This window comes from Aphelocoma coerulescens, chromosome 9 (genome assembly GCF_041296385.1).
Source record: "Aphelocoma coerulescens isolate FSJ_1873_10779 chromosome 9, UR_Acoe_1.0, whole genome shotgun sequence".
In the NCBI taxonomy this organism is placed as follows: Eukaryota; Metazoa; Chordata; class Aves; order Passeriformes; family Corvidae; genus Aphelocoma; species Aphelocoma coerulescens.
The window spans coordinates 16484080-16510876 of record NC_091023.1 but is presented as its reverse complement, the minus strand read 5'-3'; the positions used below and the strand labels follow the sequence as shown (position 1 = coordinate 16510876).

Genomic DNA, 26797 nt, shown 5'->3' with positions numbered 1-26797 from the left:
CTGGAGGTGCTGCAAAGTCGTGGCAGCTGGGGGAAGAAAGCATGGTGTGCAGCCCTGCTGAGAAGTGGATAATGAAAGAACCACTACCCTGGTGGTTTTGACCAGTGGAGATTCTTTATTTGCTGTGATGATATCTGACTTTAGGACCATGAGACGTCTGTGTGGCAGGGCAAAATCAGGAACAGTGAATCTTCACTTTCTTGTGTCATTGAATTTGATTGCACTTTCATTCTTCTCTTTTGATACGCAACGTACATCCCTCCTTTGTTCCTTTACCCTCTTCTTGGGTCTAATTTTTGTGGCTTTTTTTTTTTTGTGTGTGTGTAAATTACATCTAGCTGGAGATGAGATTTCAGTATCCTATTTACTGCAAACAGTTGGGGCCATTAATAAATGTTGACAGACAAAGACAGACCAGGGATTAATAAGTAGAGGACAGGAGATTAATAGGAAGAACGTAGAATCTGGTTCAAGGCCTGATCTTCCCAGTTGCTGGGCTATGGAAGATTAATGGCAGCTCTTCTGTTAGTCTCACTCTTTCTTTGGTATCTTTCCTGGCTAAGTTTAATAAACCATCCCAGTGGGTTGCTGTAAATAGGAAATCTAGGAAGAAGCCCATCATTATATTAACTAAATATGGTCTTTTGTTAACTAAATGAGGCAGTATTAGTTTTGCTTTCCAGTCAGTGCTTGAGCAACAACATCAATGTGTTCGTGAGTGCTGAGGTCAGATTTTCAGGTGCTTACAACTCCTCTCAAGACAGAAACATATCATAAAATGTATCTTGCCAAGCAAGCTGTGTCTGACAAATTGGTTTTTTACTCTGTGTCCTGTGAAAGAGATTGATTTCTCTTCTCTTGACTGGGTTTTCAGCTTCATTTCTGTGAAAAATTGGGCTCTTGACCTGTTGCATCTGGTCTCTCATTAGGTTTGGTGTGAGATTAGATCATTGCAAGAGAACACTAACTTTGCAAAGAGCATTCCTGGTTAAATTTGTGGGAGAACTGTAGAACATGGGACAGAAAGTTTTATTATGATAGAAGGGTGCATGCTGTTCTGAGTATCCTCTAATAGAAAGTCAGCCTCAAATGCTTTCTTTTAGGCTGAAACTGAGTCAAGCACTCCTGTAGTCTTTTGGCCTCTGCCCTTGGGTATTTTCCATAGTTTCCACAAAGATGATCCCCAGCCTTTGGTGCATAATATATATATAGGTATGTGTATGGCCATGTTGGGAAGGAAGCAGCTGTGTCCCTGTAACAGTGAGCATGATGCAGCTGGGACTAACATCACAACTTCATGCAGCAATAGCTGAATTACTTTTCCAGGGAACAAAGCCTATACACTGCTTTGGTGGCCCTGTAACAAAGCTTTTCCCCTCTCATCTGCTCTTGCATGCAGTGCCCTTGGCTTTTCAGAAGTTAATTGATTTGTCTATATTATGATTCTCTCTTTAATTTTATTTGTGTAAAGAAGAACACACGCTAATCTTTCTCCAGAGAAATGTTTTGCATTGCTCCTCTTTGAACGTTGGCCCTGGGTCTGCTGCTTCTTAATGAGTCTTTAACTAAACAGCTACGGTTCCCACATGCTCCAGCCTTGACACACACATACTTGTACACCCACGTGCCTGCTCCCAGTTGAACTGAGCCTGCCCGCTCCCCTCGCCCGCCCGCTGCTTTGGGTTTTGCGTCGGCAAGGCAGCACCTCCCTGGGAAGCCCTGCGCACGAGAGGGGCTTTATACCTGCACAGAGAGATAGACTTGAGCTCAAATGAGCCCCCCGGTGAATTGGAAGGGCTGTAACCCCTTTACCACCCTGTCCTCCCACCCCCTGGCTTGTTTAAAGTGTGTCTCCAGGAGCGTGGATTCCTGTGGGCTGTGCTGCCCGGGGCAGAGACCCGAGTGAGCGCCGAGCACCCGATGCTGAATTACTGTCTGGAATGCCACTGGCTGCCAGATCCTTGATAGCTTGTTTTTAATGAAGATTCCTCCTGTAATTCCTAGAATATCTTGCAGTGCAAAAAAAAAAAGAGCGGTGTGTGTATTTTGCTGTGGGCTGAATTTTTTCCTGCTCTTCACAGTTCCCTCCATGAACAGAGAGGAGGAGGAGGGGGAAGCATCTGACTGCTTTTTCTTGTTGTTGTTTTTGTTTTTCTACTTGACTTCTGTGAAATATGTGGCGATCAATCGCTCACGACTAACAAAATGTTTTTGTTTCTCCTTGCAAAAGCATATGGGAACTGCAGGAAAAGCATATGGGCGTTTTTAGGAAAACATATTGGTGAATGGACAAATTATAGTGGTGCCAATATGTTTTGGATGTCTGGCTAGACCATTACTACTGCCACACTTGCTGGCATGTAGACACATCCACAAGATTTCCAGCACATGAGTGGTGTGTAGCTGCTCCTGGGGAAAGGCAGGCTGTGCTAGATCAAGCCTCTGTTGTAACAGTGCTGTGATCCATCGTCAGGGTGCGTGACAGCCTCATCATATCCCGGGGTAGGCTCTGGGCTCGTGTTTATGGCACTGTATCCATTCTGTCAGTAGACTGAGCCCAGAGCTCCACTTGCAGCTGGGTGCAAGCAATGATAATGGTAACCATTTTTCTTTCCAAAGCACTGGACTGCAGTTCTCCTAATGCCTGAGCTTCTTGTAAACAGCTAGGCAGCCTCTGGTTTTCCTCTGCTGCTCTAGCAAGATCTTTGTGTTAGCTTGGGCTATTATTTTTTAATTTCTCCATCAAGTGGTTTGCTTTTCAGGAAATGCAGAACATTGGCAGTATTGTTTCTGGTCCCAGTCCTGTTTGCCCTGATACTGGCGATCCAGGGAAAGGGATACATAAGCAGGGAGGAACTTGGCAGGAAGCTATAAGGGGATTAAGTTGTCTTGGCTGGTGGGTTCTGGTGGCTCATAGCATCCCTAGAGTGTGAGCTGCCCTGCTGTGGACCCCTGTCCACAAAGTCCTGGGTAGCTCTGATGGGGCAGCCCTTGCTGCCCACCCTGGTAGTGAGGGACTGCTGTTTCTGTCTGGGATGGGCACAGCCACGCTGGGCTGCAGAAGGGGATGAAAACACATGGCTAAAGACTGAGGGGATAAGCGAGATGCACACTTGGGCAGTCATTTGGAGGTTGCATTGTTTATCTTGGTTTTGAACCTGCACTCAGATATTCTGAGTGGTAACTCGGCACCTTTTAGAGCTCTTCCTCTTATTCCAGCTTGAGGATGATTTGCTGGTGAGTAATTTTACATTATTCAAAGTAGCCACTTTCCTTATAGCTCTTTTGTTCTGAGAGACAATTCCCTATTTTATTATGCAAACAGTACATTAAGATCCTTGTGGGCCTAAGTTCCCAACAGTGCTTGAGATGACGGCAGAGAAGTAGGTTATTTCAGAAATCATGATTCTCTCCTCTAGAAGCTTTCTTGGAGTTCTGCTTTAACTGCTTTTGATACTATATGTGCTTAAAAAAAAAAAAAGCTAAAAAAATCCAGTACTTCCTAAATGTTATAGAGCTCAAAAAATACACTGTACGCCTTGTCACAATATTTAATACAGAGTGCTATTTACAGTAATGAATCAAAATGTCAGTTTTTAAAATATGAACTGTCAGAGTGTTCCTACTTTGCAGAAAACTTTGATATGACAGTTTGTTAATCATATGACTATTACATCAAATGTGTCTAAGAGTACTTGTGCTCAACTAAGTCTTTTTTTATTCTTTTCCCCTCCCTTTTCCCTGTTAATTCTGACAAGGTAGTTTGACTGAATGCACTCTGATTAGAGGTCAGAAGAATCCAGAGCTGAAGGCTTTTGTTTATGGACAGAAGGGAGGTGTCAGTGCCTGTGTTCTTGCTGGTCATGGTCACCTACTCTTAGGTACAGCCTGGTTTGGATCATGTCTCCCTTGTGAGCATGGTGGAGCAGTGCTGATGCCTCTGGAGTAACTGCATTTGGGGCAGCTGGGCTAAAACTGTCTCTTGAGTAATAAAAAGCTGTCTTGTACAGTAGCATTTCTAATCCCTGTAGCTTTAGCATGAAGGCACAAGTGAAATAAAGAACTCGAGGCTGCCTGTGCATCCTCGATGAGCTGAAGGGCTGGTTGTGCAGCGCAGGGCTGGTGTTGCTACTTGAGGAGGAGGCAGGGGGCTGGGGATGCAAAGGTCCTCTCCCAAAGAAAGCCTTTGATTACTCTGGACCCAGGTCAAGGAGTGGGTTTGGGCTCTGATTTCCCTTCCAGTAATTTAGACTAAAATACTTTGGATTTTTTATTCTTTTGTTTGCTTATCTGCAAAATGGGAGTAATTAATTGATATTAGTTAACTCACAAGTCTCCTTAAAGCTGATTAGTCAAACAACTGCACTTCTGGCAAAGACAAGGTAGAGCTTATGTAGATAATCGTGCTTTAGAAAACAGCCTCTGGAAGGAGCAGAGGGTTCAGCATGCTAATGTGAGGACGGGAGGCCAGAGAGGAGTCCCAGGTGTAGCAGAGTCGCGTACCTCTGCCCAGAATGTCTTTGTGCCACATTGCCTGAGGCTTCAGATGAATTCTTATTGCTTGTTAAAACTCTCAGTTACCGTTGCGTAGGTCTTACAAGTGCAATATTTCTGAGTTGGAATTGGCCCAGCACAGCTATGGGAATATGAGGAGTCTAAAAAGGCAAAAGCTGTGTGTCAGCAGTCTAGAAAAGAGGAGTGTGGGCAGTGCAAGACAGTAAATCTTAGAATCAAAAAGCCTTAGAAAGGTTTAGGGTGGAAGGGAACTTTGAAGACCCTTTAGTTTGAATTCCCCTGCCATGGACAGAGACACCTTCCACTAGATCAAGTTGTTCCAAGCCCAGTCCAACCTGGTTTTGAACACTCCCAGTAATGGTGCATCCACAGTTTCTCTAAGCAGCTCATTCTGGTGTCTTATCATAAAAAAGTTATTTCTAAGACCAAATCAGATGGTCTCGATTGTGGGTGTTTCTGGGGGCCTGATTAACTTGGAATTTCATCTGGGCTTGTCTATTAAATAACAATCTCAACACTTTCACTAATGCTACTGAAGACATGATAAGAAATAGTTTTTCAGGGGTGTGGTCACATATTTAAGTGCACTTTTGAGCAGCACATCAGCTAGCTCTGGTGTGTGGAAGGCCCAGGTAAAGGCACTGCACACATCTGAAGTCACGCTGAGGCCCACTGGGTCTCACTGCTGGAAGGAGATCTGGGAAGATGAGGGCAGTGCTTAGCATTTGTCACATTAATATCCTGCTGATAGAGGAGGCGAGGAAAAAACAGGGAAAGAAAGCAGGGGAAGGAGGTGCTGGTGAGCGAGGCAACGACAGCAGGAGAGGCTTTGCTGGTGGTGGTGCCTGGTGTGGACCACCAGGAAGCCTGAGAGAAGCTGTCGTGTGAACCGGTCCCAAAAGGGCTCTTACACAAACAATGGGGTGCAGAGGGCCTGCCAGCAGCAAGGGCCTCTGGTGAGGTGTGTGTGAAGGCATCACTTTTCAAACCATGTCTTTGTCACCTCCATTGGGCCAGTGCTGCTGCGTTTCCTCATCCCACAGAGGAACATTGATTATTACTCAATTTTCATTTTAGACAAACCACGTTGTTAGTGCGATGATTTTTCTTTTATTATCGTTAGTGCAATGGATGGAAAAGGAGCTCTAACAGATGTATGATTAGCAGGGCATGAAATTAAAAATGTTTGTGTACAAGGAAAAGGTTGTTTACTACCAAATTCCTCATTTGAAAATGAAGTGATACTAAGATTGGCCGTGTGATTCTGCAGCAGGCCTTCACTCCCTTTCCATCCTTCCCCAGCGCTGGCTGAAAAGTAGCAATATTTTTAATGTTACTTCTGTTAAAAAAATAATAACACAACTGAAAAGTCAGTACCTGCCTTTGGAGGCAGATTATTTAAAGAGGTTGTTCTCCTGCTCTGGCACTGATGGAGTAGATTCAAGAAAATATTTTGACTGATGTTTAAGCCCCACTGATTAGACTGAATTGAATATTTTATATTGAAATTAATTTGGGTGGAAAATAAGGTTCTGATTGAATAATTCTGAGTGTGGGCGTGTACCTGGCTGAATAGTACATGTTGCCAAAATGTTGAAAAATTCATATTTGGAGTTGCTGCTGCTGCAGCATATGCAAAGTGGGGTGAAGGTTGGTATGTGGTACTCAGTTCTTTCCCCCTCTTTGTGGGTCAGTCTTGTAGTGGTTTTGCACAGGAATGGTTTCAGGCTCTGGTAGAAAGCCATCAGCTCTTAGATTTTTGTCGTAGAAGTGTGGGGGTTTAGCCCCATATAAAATATCTGTCCTTTTAAATTTTTTTCCCCCTGTGATAATTAAATTTTTAGTTTGAGAAAAATGATCTTTTTTCTTAGGAGCTTTGCCTGTGATGTGCAATTCTCGAGTACAGCTGATCTTCCTTGATTTTTTTAAAGTATCATAGAATCACAGAATATGTGAGTTGGAAGGGTGGATCAGGATCATTGGGCCTAAGTCCTGGCCCTGCACAGGACACCCCAAGAATGACATCGTGTGCCTGAGAGTGAATTTTGAAAGAGCTAGGTTAAACAGTGTGCATCAGAAACACTTCATTTGTGTTATGCTGTTGAGATGAGCCTGGTCCTACCTCGGACTGAACATTTCCCAGATACTTTGAATTTCTCACCTATCTCATTCTTTGTCCTCTAAAACCTTTGTGGCCAAGTTCAAGGCTGACACTGGTTGAAGCCTGTTGGGCTGCTCCTGTGTAACGTTTCACCTGGGTGAGTGTTTGCAGGACCCAGACCTGAGGCATCATTGTGATGGATTCTGCCCACTGAGCCTGGATGGCATTGAGGAGAAAATAGGAAGAGGTCTAAGAGATTGTTCCTGTGCTCTGGGAACAATTGAGACAGAAAATTGCTTCCAGGATTTCTTCACTTTTCCACAGAGAATAATCAGCCTGTGTAATTCTCTGCCACAGGAAATACTGCCTGAATCTGTTACTCAAAGACAGTGAGCAAAGTTCAGATAGCAGCCTGAATACCGAAGGTGCTGCAGAGCAGGGACTGTCCCTAACTCAGGGGTTTTTTTGGTGTAGTGTCATTTTTTTTCTGTATATGTCATGGGATGTCACAATGGTGCAACTAATATGACAGATAATTGAATACTGGCCTAGATAGCCAGCGTGTTCTGGTGCACAGTTAGACTTTGGTGCCCTAAAGAAGAAGACAAATTTGTATGCTGAGGTTGTAAATGGAGTTTTGCTTAGCCTGGTGCTCGGGTTCTACACCAGAGATTGTGGGGGAGCCTGGAGCAATTCCAGTGAGGTGATGGGTGTCTGATAATTGCAGTCCTGCTCTTGGCTCATTTTAATCTTTCCTTCATAAATGTGAGCAAATCACTTCTTCTGCACCTTTATTTGTTAATGTGGAGGATGGGGCAGCACTTGGGCTACTTGCTGGGTTTCATGTTATGTTTCTAATAAGGCCTTTCAACCATGTGTTTTATTCCAACTTTTCAGGGAAATTATTTAAATATTTTGAGTGAGAGTAGTTGTGGCCAAATCACTGTGTGAGCGTTATACCTGCTGGGCTCTGAAATTTGATTCCTAAATTTCCGTTAGCGGGTCATACTGGGCCAAAGGATCTTGAACTGCTAGCATAGAAAGGAGTAAAACAGAATGGAGTTGGTGTTTGGTTATGGGCTCTGGATGTCATTGTTCCTGACTGTTCATCTGGCTAATGTTTGCTTTTGTGTAGTATTTGTCTGTGTCTGTGCTTCTGTGCACATGGGGAAAAGGAGGACAAATATCACTGGGGTGGATTAGCATTAAAAAATAGTTAACTGATCAAAGCCATAAAGCTTGTCCAAGTGAATTCTTCAGAGAAATAGTTTTGAATTTCCCAAGCAGCCGCAGGCCATAAAAGCGAAGCACTATCGTTCAGAGATGCAAAAAAATCCCCTTCTGTTGGAGTGTTGGACCTATTTGTTCCCTTTTAGGAGGGGATTCAAAATGTTTTCTTAATTTTCTTCTGAACAGCTCACTGCTATCCATCATGAGCCTTTTCCAGCTCTGCTCCCCCTCAGTTTTAACCCTCCACTGAGATCGCTATATCCGTACTTAGAATTTTGGATGCTTTTGGCTCTGTGCACTTTGTGGTGGGACAGCTCTTACAGGGCACACCTTGTCTTCAAGCTCAAAATGTTGTAAAGGAGGGGCTAGATGTTGTCCCCAGTGCCTTGGTGGAGGTGTCAGGGAAGGTGGGATGCAGATGGAGAGTGATGCCTGGGAAGGTTTTCCACGCTTCTGAAAGGATGTTAGGGGAACCCTGTTCCTGATGCCACATTCTGTCTTGTTACTGGTGCTGCCCCAGCAGGAGCACCAGCCCCACCAGGTCTGCAGAGCAGGTGGGACAAAGCAGGAGGGAATTTCATTTCTCTCACATGGAGGAAAGAAAGCACTTTGTTTGACTGCTCAAAGTTATTGAAGGCTCATACTGAAGGTTAAGCAACCAGCCTCTGGGAATTGGGCACATAAATTGGCTTTATGCTTATGGAAGTCTCTTTCACAGTGTTTTCCTTTGTCGCTTCTCCTTAAGATGTACAAAAGAATGAAGTGCTGGTGTATGGTCCATACACAGGGTGTTTGGATGGCACGGTCATTAATAGGAATGAAAATTACACCGTGGTGGCTCAGAGCTTGCCAAGAAAAAAAGAAAGGAAAAACTCTCAGAAGACACGAAGTGCTTTGTAGCTGGAAGTGCTTGTTGCCCTGCAAGGACTCAGCTGTCCTTTTCAGTCCCAGTCTTCTATTATTGAAAATATTTTGCTGCCTAATACCTACTAGCTTTTTAATACTGCTTAATTGTATGCACGCCCCCCCAAAAGAAAGCCACACATATTTTTCTGCTCTTGTAAATGTTCAGCTTTAGGGCCCCCAGGGAGGGTGTTAATGGCCGTGTCCCGGCTGCCTTTCAGGCAGAGAATTCCACTTTTACTTTTCTTCTGAAACTTGGAGTTTCATTCTCCAGATAACCAAATTTTAATATAAACACATTTAAAATGCATGTGTGTATAGATATAGATGTATATATCTATAAAAATTATCTTCTTTTAGTGCTGAGTCCTAAGTATATTCTGGTAGAAACTGAGGTCATCTTTGTAACAGGTGGGCAGTGCATGGAGAGAAAAGCTGTGTCTGAGGGACAGGACTGCAGCTTTTGGAAAGGGATTAGATGTTTGCATAAGCGTGGGCATGGAATTCATGTGTGCCATGTATACACATCCTTGGTTTCTGTGGTAGAACAGAGATGATTTACCCACATAGCAGGGCCATTTTCTAGGGTGAAGTCATCAGTGTTCAGTTCCTGAAGCAATGGAGGTACATCCATATACAGGATAGTGCAAAGTAAAAGGGAAGCTCATCCCTCTCCTCCAAGATTGTACTTTGGCCTCTTGTATAGGCCATATCCTACCCTCAGATGGGAGCAGTGCTCAGCTATTGATGATATGAGGAGAAATTGAATCTGAAGCCCGGGGCCCTTCTGCACAGGGAAACCATTGCAAAACAAAGCCAGGGTGTGAATTTAAAGTGCAATAGCTGTTCCGAGCGTACTTCTCATGTGGGCAGTCTTATTCTGCTCTGAGAGGGCCTTTGTGCAGTTCTGCTTCATCCAGTGCCAAAGGCACTCTCAGTGCAGAAAGAATGCCCACACAGGGAGCGGATAGCTTTTCCAGGCTATTTCACCATGCTGAAGAGTCCCAGGAGATGCCATGTTTCCATGTCCCCATGAATGTTGCAGGAGCTTACCCTTCGTTCAGCTCACTCTCCACTCAAGCTTTCACAGAAGAGCTTTGTGGTGGGTGTGTGGCAGAGTTGTGTCTTCTGGACCCTGCCAGGTGCAGTGTGCAACACTCATTTGCCTGAAGTTTTGGGGCTGATCTTGGGGATCCCTGAGGATTTTGGTCTTGTCTGGGCGTTCCTGGTGTTGCAGTTCAGCATTCTCCATCAGGGCCATCGCCTCTTGTGGTGTGTCCAGGCTGCTGAAAAGATGTCCTGTGGGAATGTGCCTATGTTCATGTGTTGTTCCTTTTCCTGTGAAATTGCCAAGCAAACCTGTGCACTGGGTATGATCGTTATCTGAACACTGTTGAACAGGGAAAAAAACCCCATCTGTTCTACAAAGAGGCAGTGTAAAGAGCAGGCTCTGTGACTAAATAAATTCACATCTGTTTAGCAGAACCATCAAATGGCGAGCAGAGGGGCCTAATGTGAATCACATGTTGAAACCACAAGTATGAGTGAGATGAGCTGCAAAAGAGAGAGCCTGGAAGTGTTGATCCATGTGAGCAACTGTTGGTTTCTCTCCTTATTCTTTCCCTCTACCAGTTTCCTGAGCTAATGATGCAGAATCAAAAATTCGGGGATGTGCACATGTCCATGCATAGTTATGTGTGTAAGTTTGTATTCATTGCATGATTAATTAACCTTCCTACTTTATTTTGAGCCATTAGATCATAACTTCAATTGGAAGGGCTCTGGATGGTGTGGGAGCTGCAGAGGAGGGACAGTGGGGCTGACATGAAGAGAGCAGGTGAAGCTGTTCCCTAGCGGAGGTGCTTCACAAAAAATGGCTGTGGGGTAGCTTGTTTTAAAAAGGGACTTGGCTTGGAAGTGATTCCTTGGGATGATATCTCCAGCAGTGTCATCTCAAGGAACTGATGGAGCAATCTAGAAGCTTTAGAGCATAGGTTATGCTTTCATGTGCCCAATCTAATTTCAAAATAGGTGTCTGTGTACCAGTCCTAACAGATGGCATCTTTCCATGGATCAATGAAATTTGTTGCTTAGGTTTTCCCCTTAGTGTTTTAAGCCCTGCGGAAACAACGGGCAGCTCAAGTTTCTGTATTGGTTGCATTTGCAGTTGATTTTTCTTCTGTGCCAAGAACATATCAATATAATTTCAAAACACTATTTTTTGTGACTTGAGGCAGCAGTTTCTAACTTAAAAACAAGAAAGCTTTGGGGAGGCACACACAACTCAGGTGCCTCAGTGAAGGTTATTTGACTGGTCTCCATAGCCCATTAGAGTGTCCATGCAGAGGAGCAAGTATCTTCTCTCCCACAGGATCTCATGAAAAGAAACATGCAGTGATTTTAGTCTCAAATGTGGTTTCTTGATGCTGCCTTGCCTTTTGTCCTAGATATTTTGCAGCAAATGAGGCCAAACTTGCAGAAACAAAGAGTGGCGGAAGATAGGCTGTTAGACTTGATTTGCACAGATCCTGCTCTCTGTAGCTGACAGAGAGCTGTGTGCAGCTCACCTGGGATGTGAGCTCTGCAGGAGCCGCTGGAGGTAATGAAGCACTTAAGGGCTGATGTGTTGAAGGTCCCCAAGGAATGATTAAGGTGTTGGCAGCTGTGTTACTTTGAAAGAGAAATACGTGCATTACACAGCAGAGGCATGCTGAAATGCCTTTCAGATGCTTGGTTGTGTGTGGGAACATGCTTTGCCTCAGACCTGTGAGATAGTGGTAGCAACTATTGAAGGGCATTTGATAAATGGAGCTGTGTGTGCACTTACCAGCTGCAGGACCCAGCTGCCTGCCATAGCACAGCTCAAAAACAAGTGGTTGCCAGCAGTGGCTAAAATGCAGCAGCATATAAATATCTCTGGATATATTAAAAGTTTGGTTCTTCCTTCCCTCTAAAAGTACCCTCTGCTCATGATTCATTTCTTCTCTTCCATCACCCCCTGCCAGTCTTTTCTGAGAAAGTGCAGTGAAGGTAAAAGAGCATTGGAATGTTTTCCTGGAGACTGTCAGATTTGAGCTGTTTCGCATCTAGGGAACTGATGTGGCCAGTCTAGTATGAAAACACTTTTGTCACAACAGAACTTCCTACTGATTTCTGGAAAGGGGAACAAATGATTAATTTGGGTGGTCAAAAACAGAAGACAGCAATGCAACAGCGATGGAGCAACTGGAGTCAGCTTTTTAATAGGATGAACTTGTTTAGCAAACTTGCAAGGCCAGTTTGGGTGCCTGGCTGGGTTAACTTCACTGCTGGTACTGTGGTTTGTACCAGCTGGGGAATTATCTCCCAGAGCTTTGTGTATCACTGTTCTTGAATGAACGGACACTGAGTTAAAAGGGAAGAGCAGAAGTTACTTGGGCTGGTGCTTGGTGCTTTTATGAGTTTCAAAGTAGAATTGAAAATCAAATTTCAAGCACTTGTCTTCTGTCACAAGTTTCTATTCAGAGCAGAACTAATGCCCTATGGATACTAAACCAGAGCTTTATTTTCATGATTCCAGAGGGTCATGATCAGCTTTGCCTTTGCTTTTCATATTCCTCTTCACCTGTTTTCCTGTGCTTCCAGGAGCCCCCCCCCCCTTTTGAACAGGTGTCTTCTTAATGAGCTGTATGCCATGTTTCTGGCCAATAGCATAGGGGTAGCTAACACCACCCTGTGACCTTCCCTCCTATCCATGTGGCCGAGGCATTCTGGAGCTCCTCCAGCTTAGTCACCATCTCAAAATGTACCTTTTATTCTTCTTTATTTCTTGACAAAATGACATGGAGCAGACACTGAACACCCAGTTAAATATGAGTCCAGTGTGTGCTGTGATTGTCAATAAAGCAAGCTGGATATGGGGCTGCTTCAGGAGATGCCTGGACTGTAGACTGAGATGAGTTACTGTTCATCTTTCCTCCTCAGTGCTGAGGCTGTTGTCCAGTCTTGAGTCCACCAGCTGAAATGGGACATTGAAAAGGTGGAGAGAGTCCAGAGGAGGGTCAGTCAGGGACTGAGAGCCCATGGCCTACAAGATGAGGCTGAGGGAACTTTGGCTTCTGTCTCTGATGGAAAGGAGGCAAAGGAGTGATCCAGTGGCAGCTTGTGACTACTTCCAGGGGCCTTCTGAACATGTCAGAGCCAAATGCTTCCATCCAGATGGCAAAACAAAGTGTCGTGAACATGCATAATGGATGGGAGATTCAGCTAGAGAGTTGGAAAAGCATTTTCATTGGGAAAGTAGTGTAGCACTGGTACAAGTCACCAGGTAGCAAGGGATTCTTCATTTTGGAGGTTTTCCAGGACAAAGCCACAGCAAGCCTTACCTAGCACTGGTGGTAGTTCAGTCTTCTGCTAAAATCAGGACTTGGTAGCCTGCAGAGATCCTCTGTCTTTCCTGACAGTACTGCAGGTTTTCAGCTTTTTTAAGGAGGAAGCAATTTAAATCGTTATTTTTCCTTTGTGTTGCAAAAGGGAGACAAGAAGACACTGGGGTGCTCCTGTGTTGATGATGTCAAGTCACCTGTTGTCATGAAACTCAGAGAAAAGTAGTCTTTTTCCTGACTGTTTATTCAAAGGAGTTTGTGTACTTCCTTTCTTACAGTTTTCATACACTCAAATATCTTGCTTCCATTAGCAATCTCTCTGCAGCATCAATTTCCAGTCATCTGGTAGCAATTACTCTTCTGGGTTTTAAGATACAGGCATTTTCCATAGGAAAAAGGCTATTTCCCCTGATTATTTGCAAAATGCTATGGGCTGAGCTACCAAAACCAAGACACAGGTTGGTGCAGTACTCAGGAAGGATAAGTCATCCAGGGATTTGTCGTACTTGAAGCTGTGACTTCCAGGATGGCTTGGGATCTGAGGGAGGAAAAGTGGATCAGATGGGAGGAAGAGAATGAGGAACTAAAGATTTTGGTCCTGGACACAGTTCTTGCCCATTAATTGATTTAGTTGCTTGATTTTTAGGGGCTACAGGGTCAAAGTCTGGATTCTACTGCCACCTCCATGATGTGTCAAAAGGAGGTTATGGTGGCCATGGACCCCCACACACTTCCTTCCTGAGTGGGGCCTGTGCTGTGCCTGTGTTCTGGGCTGCAGCTCCTTTTCCATTCACAGAAATCCTCTTGATGGCTTGGGGTTCGATAGCCAGTAGCAGATATGTTTTCTTCAAGGGAGGGCAGCATCCGACTCTCCTGCAACCACACCTATTTTAGAAGAAGAGTGAAGTGCAGGGAACCCCGTTGTAAATACAAAACCCACCTACAGCCATGCCAGCCTTGCTGGGGAGGACCTCAAGCTCAGCACTGTTTCCTTGTTCACTCCATCAGCTTCCCACTGAGCTCAGATCCCTGCTGTTTCTCCCGAGGCTGAGCCACACACACAGCGCTCTGCAAAGCTAATACAATTATCTGTGTGTCAATATGCTGCCACAGTCCCATTTGGTCCCACTGGGGTCTTGTTGATATCTCACAGCTGAGCTGAATGTTAGTTCTGCACAGTTCCTCCTTGTTTATTGCCTGCATCAGCATCCAAAGTACCTGAGTTTGTTCCAACAGCCTTAACCTTGCCATGTCTTGTTGTCCTGTTTTCTTTTCGCTTAAGTGAGACTCTTGATATTCCTGATTTCAGTACATCTCCATCAGCTGAGAAGTCCAGTCCCTTAATAATTTTATTTGATGGATAAGCTCTGTGTTGCTTGGCAGTCCCTTGCTGAAGTAGGAAGCCAAGTACTGAGCTGTGCTATAGGCAAGGCATTGAATATGGGCACAGAAGGAATAACGACAGCTTTTTTTGGCAGAGAGGTCTTGAAAATAAATTGTGTGCAGGAAAATAGTATTTGTGTAAGGGAGCTCATGATCTGAGACTCCCAAAATAACCTTCCTGCATCATTCCTGGTTTTGCTGTCTGTATTAGTATGTGTCCTCTCTTATTTTATATAAAAATTTCTGAAACATCCATCTCCAGCTTTTCTTTGTGGTGCAGCAACATCCTCACAAACTTTTAGGTCAAGTTATCAGGGAAAGAGGCTATAACAATTGGAAGAAATTCGGCTGGCTCGGGGCTACCTCCTGGCTCAGGTCCTTAGGTTCAGGCATAAACTATATTTGAGTAAGCCTGCAGGTCTACCTCCTCTATTGCAATTGCCTTGGGGTTTGTTGTGACCACAAGTAGCTGAGGCCTTGGATTGATGTTTTATCCAATATGATTATGTTTGGAGTAGCTGAGGATTGTCTCATGCCACAGAAGCCAAGAATCAGCTTGCTCTCTGGTGAAATTGCAATGCAGTCGTTAGAGTTGTATTAGATTAGATAGATCTATCTATCTCCAGGGAGCCAGTACGATCTCTTTGTTTCAGTTCACATGGACAAGTCAAGTTCAATTTATTGGGATTTTAAAGCCTAGTTTGTCATCTGACACCAGGATGTGACATGGCTGTAAAAGGGAGATCTCATTCATCAGCTTTTATGCATGTGTTTTGCAGCAGCAGCCAAATTCAGATAGCCAGCATCTAATCCCAAAACTCCTAATGCAATTATATTGGGAAAGAAAAGAAGTTTTATGTTTAGTTTGCCCTTCTACCTTTTTCACTACTGAAGCTGATAGAAGAAAAAATGAGCTAAGAGTGAAACCTAAGGGTGGGTTCTTGGTTGATACCAAAATTGCCCTGGAAGCAGGGTTTTGAAGTAAGAATGATTGTGACATTGGGTTGGTATCTGATGAACTATTTTCATGATGACATTAACTTTTGTCAGGCATCTTTGTACCAGAGAGACTTTTCTTTACCATCACATCTTTGCAGTCTCCACTACAGACTTGCTGTCTTCCTTCTGTGTCTCAGTTAATACTGTAGAAGTTGTAGTGACTTAAATGTGTACAACAAAAGTCACATCCCAAAGTGGTATGGATCTTCTGAAAAATAAATGAACTGTGGATGTAGCTAGGAAAAAAAAGTTATTTTCCAAGTATTGGTTATTTACTTAAAAGAATGGTCACAAGCTCTGTTCATTTGCAAACCATTGCAACTAGAGAATAAGGAATATAATGCTGCATTGCCAGTAGGTGATATTGCTGGCATATCTTAAGTGGAATACAATATATTGCTGCAAACTGGGAGGAGCTGTTGAGTCCCTCGAAGGCAAGGAGGCCCTGCAGAGAGACCTTGATAAATTAGAGGACTGGGCTGTCACCAGCCATACGAAGTTCAACAAGAAAAAATGCTGGATTCTGCACCTGGAACGGGGCAATCCTGGATGTACAGACAGACTGGGGAATGAGAGGCTGGAGAGCAGTGCCGTGGAAAGGGACCTGGGGGTCCTGCTCAATGGCAAGTTGAACGTGAGTCAGCAGTGCCCTGGAAGCCAGGAGGGGCCAAGTGTGTCCTGGGGTGCCTCAGGCACAGCATCGCCAGCCGGGCAAGGGAGAGATTGTCCCCTCTGCTCTGCACTGGGGCGGCCTCACCTTGAATATTGTGGACAGTTTTGGGCACCACAGTGTAAGAAAAACATGAAACTATTAGAGAGCACCCAAAGGAGGGCAATGAATGGTGAAGGACCTTGAGGAGAAGTTGAATGAGGAGCAGCTGAGGGCACAGGGTCTGTTCAGCCTGGAGGAGACTGAGGGGAGGCCTCATTGCAGTTATGGCTTCCTCATGAGGGGAAGAGGAGGGGCGGGCACTGTTCCTTTCTCTGTGGTGACCCCACAGTGACAGGACCCCAGGCAATGGGCTGAAGTTGTGTCAGGGGAGGTTTACGTTGGTTATTAGGAAAGGGTTCTTCCCCCAGAGGGTGGTTGGGCACTGGAACAGGCTCCCCAGGGAAGTGGTCACAGCCCCAAGACTGGCAGAGCTCAAGAAGAGTTTGGACAATGCTCTCAGGCACATGGTGTGGCTCTTGGGGATGGTGCTGTGCAGCGCCAGGAGCTGGACTCGGTGATCCCTGCGGGTGCTTCCCAACTCAGCAGATTTGTGATTCCGTGAAACCCTTCTGAGTGCAGATGAAGTCAGAGCTGGCAGTCTGGGGTTTTTGAGTCACAGCATAATTGATTTTGATCCCTCAAGGGATCTCTGGAGGTCATCTGGGCCAACCCCTTACTCAAACCAGGGTGCACTTTGAATTTAAGTCAGGTCTTCTAGAGGATCCCATGGAAGTTTGATTGAAGCTGTTAAAGCCAGAATGAAATATTACCAGACTATATTCTTCGAGGAATAATTCATCGGTGCTCTAACTAGGTTTCTTTTTCCTTTAATTCCTCTGATTACATTAGTGACGTCCCACAGCAGGAAATAGGTGAATGCTCTCAGTCCTGTTTAACTGAAGAAGTGACTTTGATTTCATTTACTTATTTATTTTACTTTGAGGGAATTGGGATGAAGATACAAAACCTTGCCTTATCCAGGCAATCAAAATAAACTATGAATGAGAGGAAGAGGCAGAGTTAAACTTGCTCCAGCTGATAACTACTGTGAAAGACTACAGCAAAGCATTAGGAAATGTCCATAAACTATGTAGAATGGGTGCAGGCAAAGAAGCCTGATCCTGGGGAGATGTTTGCTGCAAGGACTCGGAGTCCACGTGCATCAAGTTTGCTTAGGGTCAGGAAGGCAGTCACTGGAGGGGGATAGTGTTTTCCATTCCTCTTCATCACTTCTCAGTGTCTCTTGGTGGCTCAGTTGACTCTTCTTAGGGCTTCACTGCTCACTGGTGGTAGAGGCCATGTCAGCACCATGCACAGGATTCCCAGTGCACAGAGTTGTTCCTGAAGCTTCGTGATGAAGGTCCGGAGTCAATTTGCTGCTGGGGGGGGGGGGGGAGGGGCTTTATTGGACTGGCTAATATTGCAGGAGTTAAATTCAGAGAGATGTTGTGCAGATCAGCAATGATTAAGGGAGTTCCAAAGGACTCCCAATTCCCCAAATCACATAATTTGCCATATGATGTAAAATTGATGAAAATAAGTAGTACCATATGGGAAGGGCATCCCAGGAGAGCTTGTGCTGAGTTTATAAGTACCTATGGCACTTACTGTGTTTGGTTAAAGACCTTTAATGAGACCCGAATTTTGACATTATACCCTCTTTTGAAGGCCACAAGAAGTAGGAGAGCTTCATGGCTAGAGATCATGCACCATAAATGAAGATATAAATTCATTTAACCTTCAGAGGGGAACAGTGCCAAGAAAAACAAGCAGCTTTGGGAGTTTGTAAAGAGCAAATCTCTCTGGTCAGCCTCAGTCACTGCATTTGACTAATTAGAGGACTGGAGGTGATGAGGACAAAGCAAAGAACTGTATTTTAGCAGGGCATTTGAGATTTGCAATTTGGGGAATTTCAGGCAGAAAAATGAAGACAAATCGGCTTAGAGGAGAGACATCCAGAGATGTAGGTTGCACTTCTAACAGAAAGGGACAATGGGTGGCATGATTTTTGCAGGGTGAAGGATGTCCCCTTGGTTTAGTTCTACAGCTGATTTTAAAATTCATTTTGAAGGTGATGAAGTGATGTAAAGTCAAAAGTTTTCTCTTTGAGTTCTCTTACATGGATGGAAGAGAAGAGAGAGTGGGGAGGATGCAGTCTGCCTTTCTACACTTTGAGATGAACTTGAGTTATCAAGGGAAGGTGATGCTTTTATTGTGTTTCAGAGAAAAGCCCCAGCACAGCTTTCAGTCACATCTACTGTCAACAAACAAGGTCCTAATTCCCCATATCGGGTCAATCTCTTGGCCTTAGGAGTGATGGTTCACTGTGCATGGGTGATACTAAGACAGAGCATCATAGACCTACATGAAGCCAGTGAATTTAGGAAGGCGTGGGATGGAAGACAGAGCAGACAGTCTGGAAGCACAGACGGTTGTTGCTCATTTTTTGTTAAATACTGTTGCTACCCACTACAAAGCATTAGCTTAATTAACTCAGGGACAAAATCTTCTGTCTTGGCGAAGTCCATCAACATCCAGGGAGTATTTGGTCCATGTTACAAATATGAAAATGAAATGAAGATTTATTTGGGTACAGTCTAATCACAGAAAAGCCAGCGTGTCTCAGAGATGAATGTACTAACAATTTCAAAAGTAGACAAATTGGTACTCTACCCTTCCATTGCTTATCAGATGTAAAGATAAATTGACTTGGAACCCTCAGTGTTTTACCTTTGCTTCTCAAAGGTGAATGGAATCCTGTAATTAAAAGCAAAATCAAGCTCTTATGCCCACACATTTGAAAAAAGAAAAAGGCAATGAAAAAACTTTGTCAGGCTGTTATTACTGCATGGTATTATCTGCTATTGATATTCCTGGTCTGACATTTTTAGATAATGCGGTCTCAGCTTGGGATTTGTGGATTGCAGTTCCTCTGCTGTGGTGTATTCTTTCATGGTTAGAATTTTCTGAACTTACAGCATTAAGATCGTCCTAATGATAGAACCAGAGCACACTGTTTGCCTTATTTATGCAGTGTGATTTCACTCTTTGCTCTTAATGCTATTTATCATGGTTAGTCTGGTCTTATCCTCTGCCTCCAAAAGTAGGTGATGACTAATGCTTCCAAGGAAGGAAGGATAACAGAATCTCAGGCATCCACAGCTGATTTCAGTCAAGTTTTTGTTTTTGATATTATTAATCATTTAACCTCTTCTATTTTAAGTTACTATTCTTAAAAATGGTCTTACGCTATCAGCTACCATTTCAGAAGAGGTAGCTGGAAAACTGAAGACAGTTCAGAGTAAACATGCATGAAAGAATCAAGAGAAATCTGTCCTTTACAGGGAGCTTAATTGATACTTAATTTAAATGTTTTGGTTTGATTTAAGTAATGATCTGGCTGCATTCTGAAAGGATCTGCATAAGAAAGAGAGGCAAGTCTGTAATGCAGATGACAGGAGCAAAACAAAATGCAATGGTTGGAGGTGGAGCTAGCTAAATTTTAAGCCAGACATAAAGGAGAAGATGTAATTATGGTGCTTAATTGCTTGTCCACACAATTTACCTTATGCTGTGTTGGGTTCTCCAACACTTGCATTGTTTCAGCTGAGGCTACATGTGCTTTTTAACAAATATTCTTCAGCTCAGCAAAAGCTTTGTGGAGCAGTAGTTGGTGATGGTTCAGATGGTCAATGAGAGGCTTTCAAAGCAGTGGCATAAAGAAGATTTAAGGGTTTTTTTGGTGGGGGATGAGGCAGTGAATTTGGGAAGGAGGTAATACCAGAGTGGTCAGTGAGTAAGGAGTCACAGGAAAAGCTTTTGTAGCAGTCGGATCAGGAGCGGAGCTGTGAATTACAGCTGGCCAAGGATGGCTGTGGGAGCGTGGCAGGCGATGGCACCACAATGACTCACAGGCAGTGACATATGTAAGAGTAAGTTTAGAGTAAGAGAATTAGTTATAGGCCCAAGTTCTCCTGTGCTGTTTTGATTACTTGTCCACATCACAAAATGTTCTGCTCCAAAGAAGCTTCTGATGGAAAACCAGGCAGTATTGCAGTGAATGGAGAGGGCACTGATGGCTTTGTCTGAATTAGCCATGTGTTCCACCGTGGAGAAGGCTGCTGAGAGGCAGGGGCTGTGCCTGTCTGCAGACCACTGTCCCTTACGTTCTTCCTTGCGTTTGGCCTTCTACCAGGTGACAAAAAGGAGGGAAAATAATAGCAAACCCAGAAGTTTAGCTTCAGCTTTTAAAAATAAATGAATTTATTTTCTTTTTCTATGATCTTGCAGAGCAATTAGGCTAAATTTAATTGACACTGGGGAGCTGGGGCTGGAACAGATGAGGAAAAGGGAACTTGCTGAAAACACTGTCAGGGCACAGATAGCAAAAACGAGTTGCAGTAAATGCGTAACAGAAAATGAGACGGGGAGAAAGAGGAAGAGAAAAGGCTAATGGGGAAACAATTAGAAAATACCACCATGGCCAAAACAAAGGCGTTAGAGGTTAGCCGAGAGGGGGCTGTGTGCCAGCTTACAGTCAGCAGCTGAGTTACAGCAGTGTGGTCTCCCTGCTCCCAAGCTGTCCATGGGAGCAGGCTGCTTTTTAAGCTCATTCATTGAAATTCTCTCATTGTCTTCAGCCGTCCTCAGTGCTGTGCAACCTGGCTACTGAAGCAGACGTTCTTGGTTTGTGCATCACACAACCCATCCCTGTCATCAGCCTAGCAGACCATGAGAGTTCAGTGGGACCGAGGCATGCTGCCTGGGGGGTGGTTAAGGAACATTCCAGAACAGGAATGGTTATAATCTAGTCAGTACTGGGATTTTTTCTTTTGCTTTGAATCAGTATGGAGGCACTGTCCAGGGTCTGAGGGTGCTCCATTGCAGCAGGATGAAATCCATCTCTTTTATAAGAGATGTCAAGCCAGAGGCTGAAAACCTGTCAGAATTAAACTCCAGGATGCTTTTAGTGATGGGTAAGGTACAGTCATCTTTGGATGTAATAACTCTGCAAAGTGCAGTCTTGTCCTGTTTAGCTCTTAAGGCTGACTGCCCTCATTGCTTTCTGCTCTTAAAACCTAGATAGTTGCCTGAGTTTTATTGCTGCTTTTACAGTTTTGAAGGATGGAGGAGGAGGAGACAGCAGTGTAGGTGAAGCTACTGCTGGAGTGATGGTTGTTTTCCAGGTCTATCCGGACTGGTCTTGGTAATGAGAAGTACCAGGCAGTGGGACCATGGTTTCTGTGCCCTGAGCCCCTACCCACTGTGACTGGTTTCCTCTCCAGCCCTGTGGGGAGGACCTGCCTTTCACTTCTTGCTTTCAGAATGATGCTCTGCACTCTTACTGTAGGGTTGGACAGCAGGCCTGTGAGGGAGGAAAGTTGTGTCCTTGCAGCTCAGCCTTGGATACATCTCCGGGCTGCTCCTGCTATGCTCCTGTCTGCCTCATTTCTAGCCAGCTCCAGTGGCTTCCTGTCACTGGTATTCAATTCCTAGTGCAGCAGGCTCACTTCCTAGTGGTAGGAATTGTGAAACCACTGTCTGCATGTCAAACAGTCTGACTGCATGACCAGGAAGAGTCAAAAGTGTTGGGACTGATGTTTGGCACTTGCCAGTTCCTCTCTCATGCAAGGAGTGATGGAGGTGGAAGATGACCAAAAATTTTCTACCTCATAGTGTTGGGTGAGACACTGGGGCTTAAAGTAGAAATTACTCCTCAAGCAGGAAACTGTTTCCTGAAGTAAATTACTGGTTGGAATAAGCACACATGTATATCCATCAGTTTTAGCATTGCTCTTAGCTGGAGGTGCTGGCCTTGCACTACCGTGTTGAGACCTTGATCCTATGTCTTGTACTGATCCTGTTCCATGATCGAATCAAATCTTTCCTGATTGGGTCACAGGTACCTGCTGGTTTTGGTAGACTTAAGGGGTTCTGACACCAAAGCAGTGCACGGGCAGAAGTGACAGGGTGCTCAAGAGCTCCAGAATTAGCATTAACTTTTGTCTATGTGGGGTCTTAATTTCTCCATCACATCTCAAATCCAGCTCCATAGGACCATCTGATGGTACAGTAGGACCATCATTGCTACCCAGCAAGTGTGGTTTGTGTGGGGTGAAAAGCACTTGTTCATTGCAATGAACAGGATTTTTATAGGCAACGTTTTCAGCAGCATGTGAACCCAGTTCTCAAAAGTGATGTAGGCTTTTAAGAGGCTAAAGCCAAAATTTTCATAAATAAGTAATACTTTGGGCTGCCTCTGTTTTTTGCTACACAAGTCAAAATGTCTACAAGGAGCCTGGTTGTCAGCGGTTATGAGATTCTGGCATTTTTTCAAGATTGATATGCTTTTAAAATGTCTTAAGCTGGGCATTCAGAAGTGGAGGCATCAAGAATGGTTAGCTGCTTTTGAAATCTGTTTTCTTAAAAGTCTGAATGAAAATCACTGGGGCATGGGGTCCTAAATGACATGTGAAAAAGTGCTAAAAGTATATTTTGAAAGTGTGTCTGCCTATCTGTGACTAGACCTGTCCCCAGAGCACCTGCATTGTTGTACATTAAGGTACTCAAAAAGGCCTAACAAGGAAAGGCAAATACACCCCTACTGTGCTGAATACAGGGTGCGATTGATGGGCCGCTTCAGGGTATCAGCCTGTCTCTGCTCTGGTTTGAAGAGGGAAATAGCAATGATTTTTGCAGGCAGCAACAATAACCTGATCAGTAATTCTGACCTCCTGGGGAGAGAAACACAAGTTTATATTTAAAGTTCTATACATGAGGAACAACGTGTTTAAAGTTAAGCATGCACCAGTTAAACATGCTTTAATGGGTTTTGTAGGCTTGATTTCATAAACCAGCAAAATAGCAGGATTGCAACTGTTACTTCCCCAGCCTAAATTCCTAATGTACATGTGACTCTCTTTGTGTCTCCTCTCAGACCTGAATTATGTCCCACCCGTCCTGGTTGCCACCCAAGAGTACCAACGAGCCTGTTGGTCATGTTACTGCAAGGATGGAGACCACACACACCTTTGGGACTCCCAGCATCTCCGTGTCCACCCAGCAGACCCCAAAGAAGTTTGCGCCTGTGGTTGCCCCCAAACCAAAGTACAACCCATACAAGCAACCAGGAGGTGATGGTGAGTATTTATTTTTTAGGAAGGAACCACAACTGCCTAGTTCAGAGGAGCTGACTGCTAACACAGGCTGTTCTTGATTTGTTCTTCATTGGTGAGTTTGTGGGAGCCTCTCTCTTTCAGATCATTCAAATCAAGAAGAATGTGAAGGTATCTCCTACCCTTGCTCTGGTTAGTTACCCCCCTGAGAGGTGCAGGGCTGGGAGAGGACAGGAGGACAGATCTTTCTTGGTTTTAATTGAAAGCAGATGTCCTATGTCCAAGACTGGTACTTTTCAAGGGGTTTTGCTTGTTTGGTCCCTGCTGGCACGTGATGATTCAAGGAGCTTGGGCTCAAACAACCCTTTTCGGTATTGGTTCTTTTACCCCAGCACAGTGGGAATGCTTTACAAACTAGGGATTTATCTGTGGGAATAGGAGTATAATTGGGGGTGGTAGGGCATAAGTTTGGCCAATGGGTCTTGAAGTGTTTCTTCCTCAGTCTGCTGGCTGGATTGTTTTACTTTTGTTCTTTCCCTCTACTGTGGAACACTCTTGAATATGAAATAATTGGGAGGATATTTCCATGACCATTGCAATGGCCTCTGGAGCTGTTATGTCAGCAAGACAAAAGCCTGCCAGTCACTGTGTATCAGCCTTCTTTTACTTCTTGCTATGAAAGTCCTCCTCTCTCAATGTAGTTGAGCAACAAGCGTGGGATTTGGGTTCCTGGCTCGTGGACACGTGGAGGGAGGGAGTTCCCAGTAGCAGGAGTGCATGGCTGGGAGCACCTCTGGAGATTGCAACTTGGAACCTGCAAGCTGGAGCACCTGGGATGCCCCTGGCTAACAGTGGAGGGTTTGTGATGGAGCTGCAGCAGAAACAAGGTGAAGGCCAAGGATTTTAGGAGAGAGTGGTAGCTTTCTTGGCAGAGCATGACATTTCTATCCCTATTGATTTACTGTAGGTAGAAATGGGGGGAAGTTCTTCCCCTCCTCCTCCCCAACCTTTCTCCAAAGAGAAGTTCAGTTGTGTTCAAGAAAATTGCCAAACCAGCTTTTGTATCTGGTTTTGGATGCTCTACATTGTTCCTTCACCACTTTTTCCTCTTTTGTGTTGAGCACAATGAGATAAATATCACTTGTATATGTTTTCCTCTTTCTGCTCTATCTTTTGAAAGCATATGCATTTTCAGGAAGACTACAGAGTAATGGAAAAGAGAAGAAAAACAAAGCAGCATATTAAATCCTACACTTGAGTGATTTTCTAAAGCTAAGGACATTTTATAGGAAAGTTGGAAAAGCCTGATGAGTGTTTTGGTTTTTCTTCCTCTGCCGCTCTAACTTCGGAGAATTCAGAACGAAAAAAGAAAATGTGTTGGAGGGGGAAAAGCGAAGTCATATGCACCTGTTCTGCTGCCTTCAGTAACAAAACTTAGTGAGAAATAGGAAGAGAAAGACATTTGGAATTTAAAAAGTAAAAACTAATCCATTTCTCAAATGCAAAGAAAATGTCACCATCAAGTCAAGTGGAAATTCTTATTTTTCTAATTCTCTTGCAATTAAAAATAATAATGGAAAATGACCCTTTTTTCCTAGGAAATCTGTTCCTGATCAATCAGTATTTTTTGTGTGAAAAAGGTCAGTATGTCTTAATTGTCAGTGCTTTAGTGATTGTAGGTCTGATTGTATGCGATGCAGGAACATTACCACCTTCTAAAAAAATTCTGTGCTTGCCATTTGGGGAAGGAGGTTTTCCCAAAGAGCAGAGCAGGCACTGCAGGCTGACAAGGGGATACAAGACATTCAAACGTTTCTCATGTGACCCAGAGTACTTGGGCTGGAAACCAGGAGACAGTTGGGAGCTCCCAGGGGGCTTTGTCAGTGCAAATCCCTTGCCTTGTCTGATGCTGGGCTTTTAGAGATCCCATCATTATCTGACAGGGCTGGAAGAGCTCAGGGTTGGCCAAGACCTGGTCAGGGATGGGCTTAGTGAAGTGACAACATGCCTGCAGCTTAAACTAATCCACTTTCAGAAGGTGACACACTGCTGGTCGCTGTCAGCAGCCCGTGCAAAGCCTTTGCCCATCCATATACAACCCTGAGAACGTGAATCTTCTGGGATCTGGCAGGCAAGGGATGAGGGGACAGTGAGAAATATTTTGCCTGATGTGCTTCATTCACTTTCTATGGCTCCCTTCACTCCTCCAGGCTCCCTAATTGTGTTTTTCAATGACCTCCCTGATTTTTGCAGCAATAATTAAGCCTGGGAGATGGCTCCAAGCCCCACTGGTTCCCTGTTTACAGGGGCACTCTCATTCTGCCTAAATTTGTCCTCTGTTGGATACAGGTCTTTCCCACCTGGTTAGGTGCGAGTCTGTAGGTAGGGGAGCAGCAGCATCCCCTTGCACCCCGGTGTGTTTTCATCCCTCCTACCCTGCCACAGCTGCTTATCTGGAGGCACATGGGCTTCCCATGCATCCTTCTGCTGGAGATGAGTGGGAGCAACAGCACTGCTCTGGGGAAAGGCTGTCCTGGGGCTGTTGTGGGTCAGGGAGTGGCTGTGCTCATCACAGCCTTGCCTGCCCCAGCAGTGTCACTGGATTTGGCTCCCTGCAGCCTTTGTAGTATCTGGAATCTCTCTGGGAGACTGGCATAATCTGTTCCTGGTAATTGCTTCACCTGATTGCTTTTAATGTTTAGGAATATGTATGCTCTGGCCTTGTGGTTCTTCTTATTATTTTGTGGGTGTGTTGCTTGCACGTAGAGGGTCTGTCCACCTGATCACATTTGTGTTTTTATTTCTTGATTGTATTAAAAGTAGAGAGAAAAGACACTGGAGTGACAGGCCATGGAGCAGGTACTGTGTGTACTCCCCTCTACCTCCCATCTCCCACCAAAGCATTTCCTTGGTCTCACCTTGACTTCGATTTTACTTTTTATTTCCTGACACCTGCACAAAACTCAGCTAGAAGGTGCTGATTAAAAGCTGCTTAATGGAACTTTAACAGAAGTTAGAAATGGTTACATGACTGAAAAAAAGTGAAGTGGCAACAGCCAACATTTTATAAACCAGAAGCATTTTACTGTGATTTGAAGCACTCAAGGCATGTGTTTAGACCAGTGAAGTTGCAATTTTCCTGGTGCTGCCAGTCCCCCTTCTCGCTGTTTGCCATGCTGAGTTGCTGCAGCTTGGTTTGGACCAGATTTATCAACTCATCAAAGCAGAGACCATGCATTGCTCTTGCAGGGATCTGTTTGGGGGCCCCTGGGTATGACTGCAGTAGTGGTAAAAGTAATGATCATAATCATCATCAATAAGACCGCAGCTCTGCTTAGCATTCTGCACAGGTCTCTGCCATGCAGCCAGCCCAAGAGGCAGGCACAGCCTGTTTTTATAGGTCCTACAAATGCCTGCTGTGGTCTGAGCTGGGTTCCTGGAGGATTTAGTGCTTCCACTCCCCACTGTGATGGTT

At 44.5% G+C, this 26797-nt stretch overlaps 1 protein-coding gene across 31 annotated transcripts in view; it reads left to right on the top strand.

Annotated features, from left to right (window-relative positions):
* The window catches only part of LPP (LIM domain containing preferred translocation partner in lipoma), a 332937-nt gene that overhangs the window by 93072 nt on the left and 213068 nt on the right, over positions 1-26797 (top strand). For all 31 annotated transcript variants that reach the window (XM_069024202.1, XM_069024217.1, XM_069024216.1 and 28 more), the window contains one exon: positions 23145-23346. In XM_069024202.1, the coding sequence (XP_068880303.1) occupies positions 23206-23346 (141 nt within the window). In that variant the 5' untranslated portion in view covers positions 23145-23205. The remainder of the gene's footprint in view (positions 1-23144; positions 23347-26797) is intronic.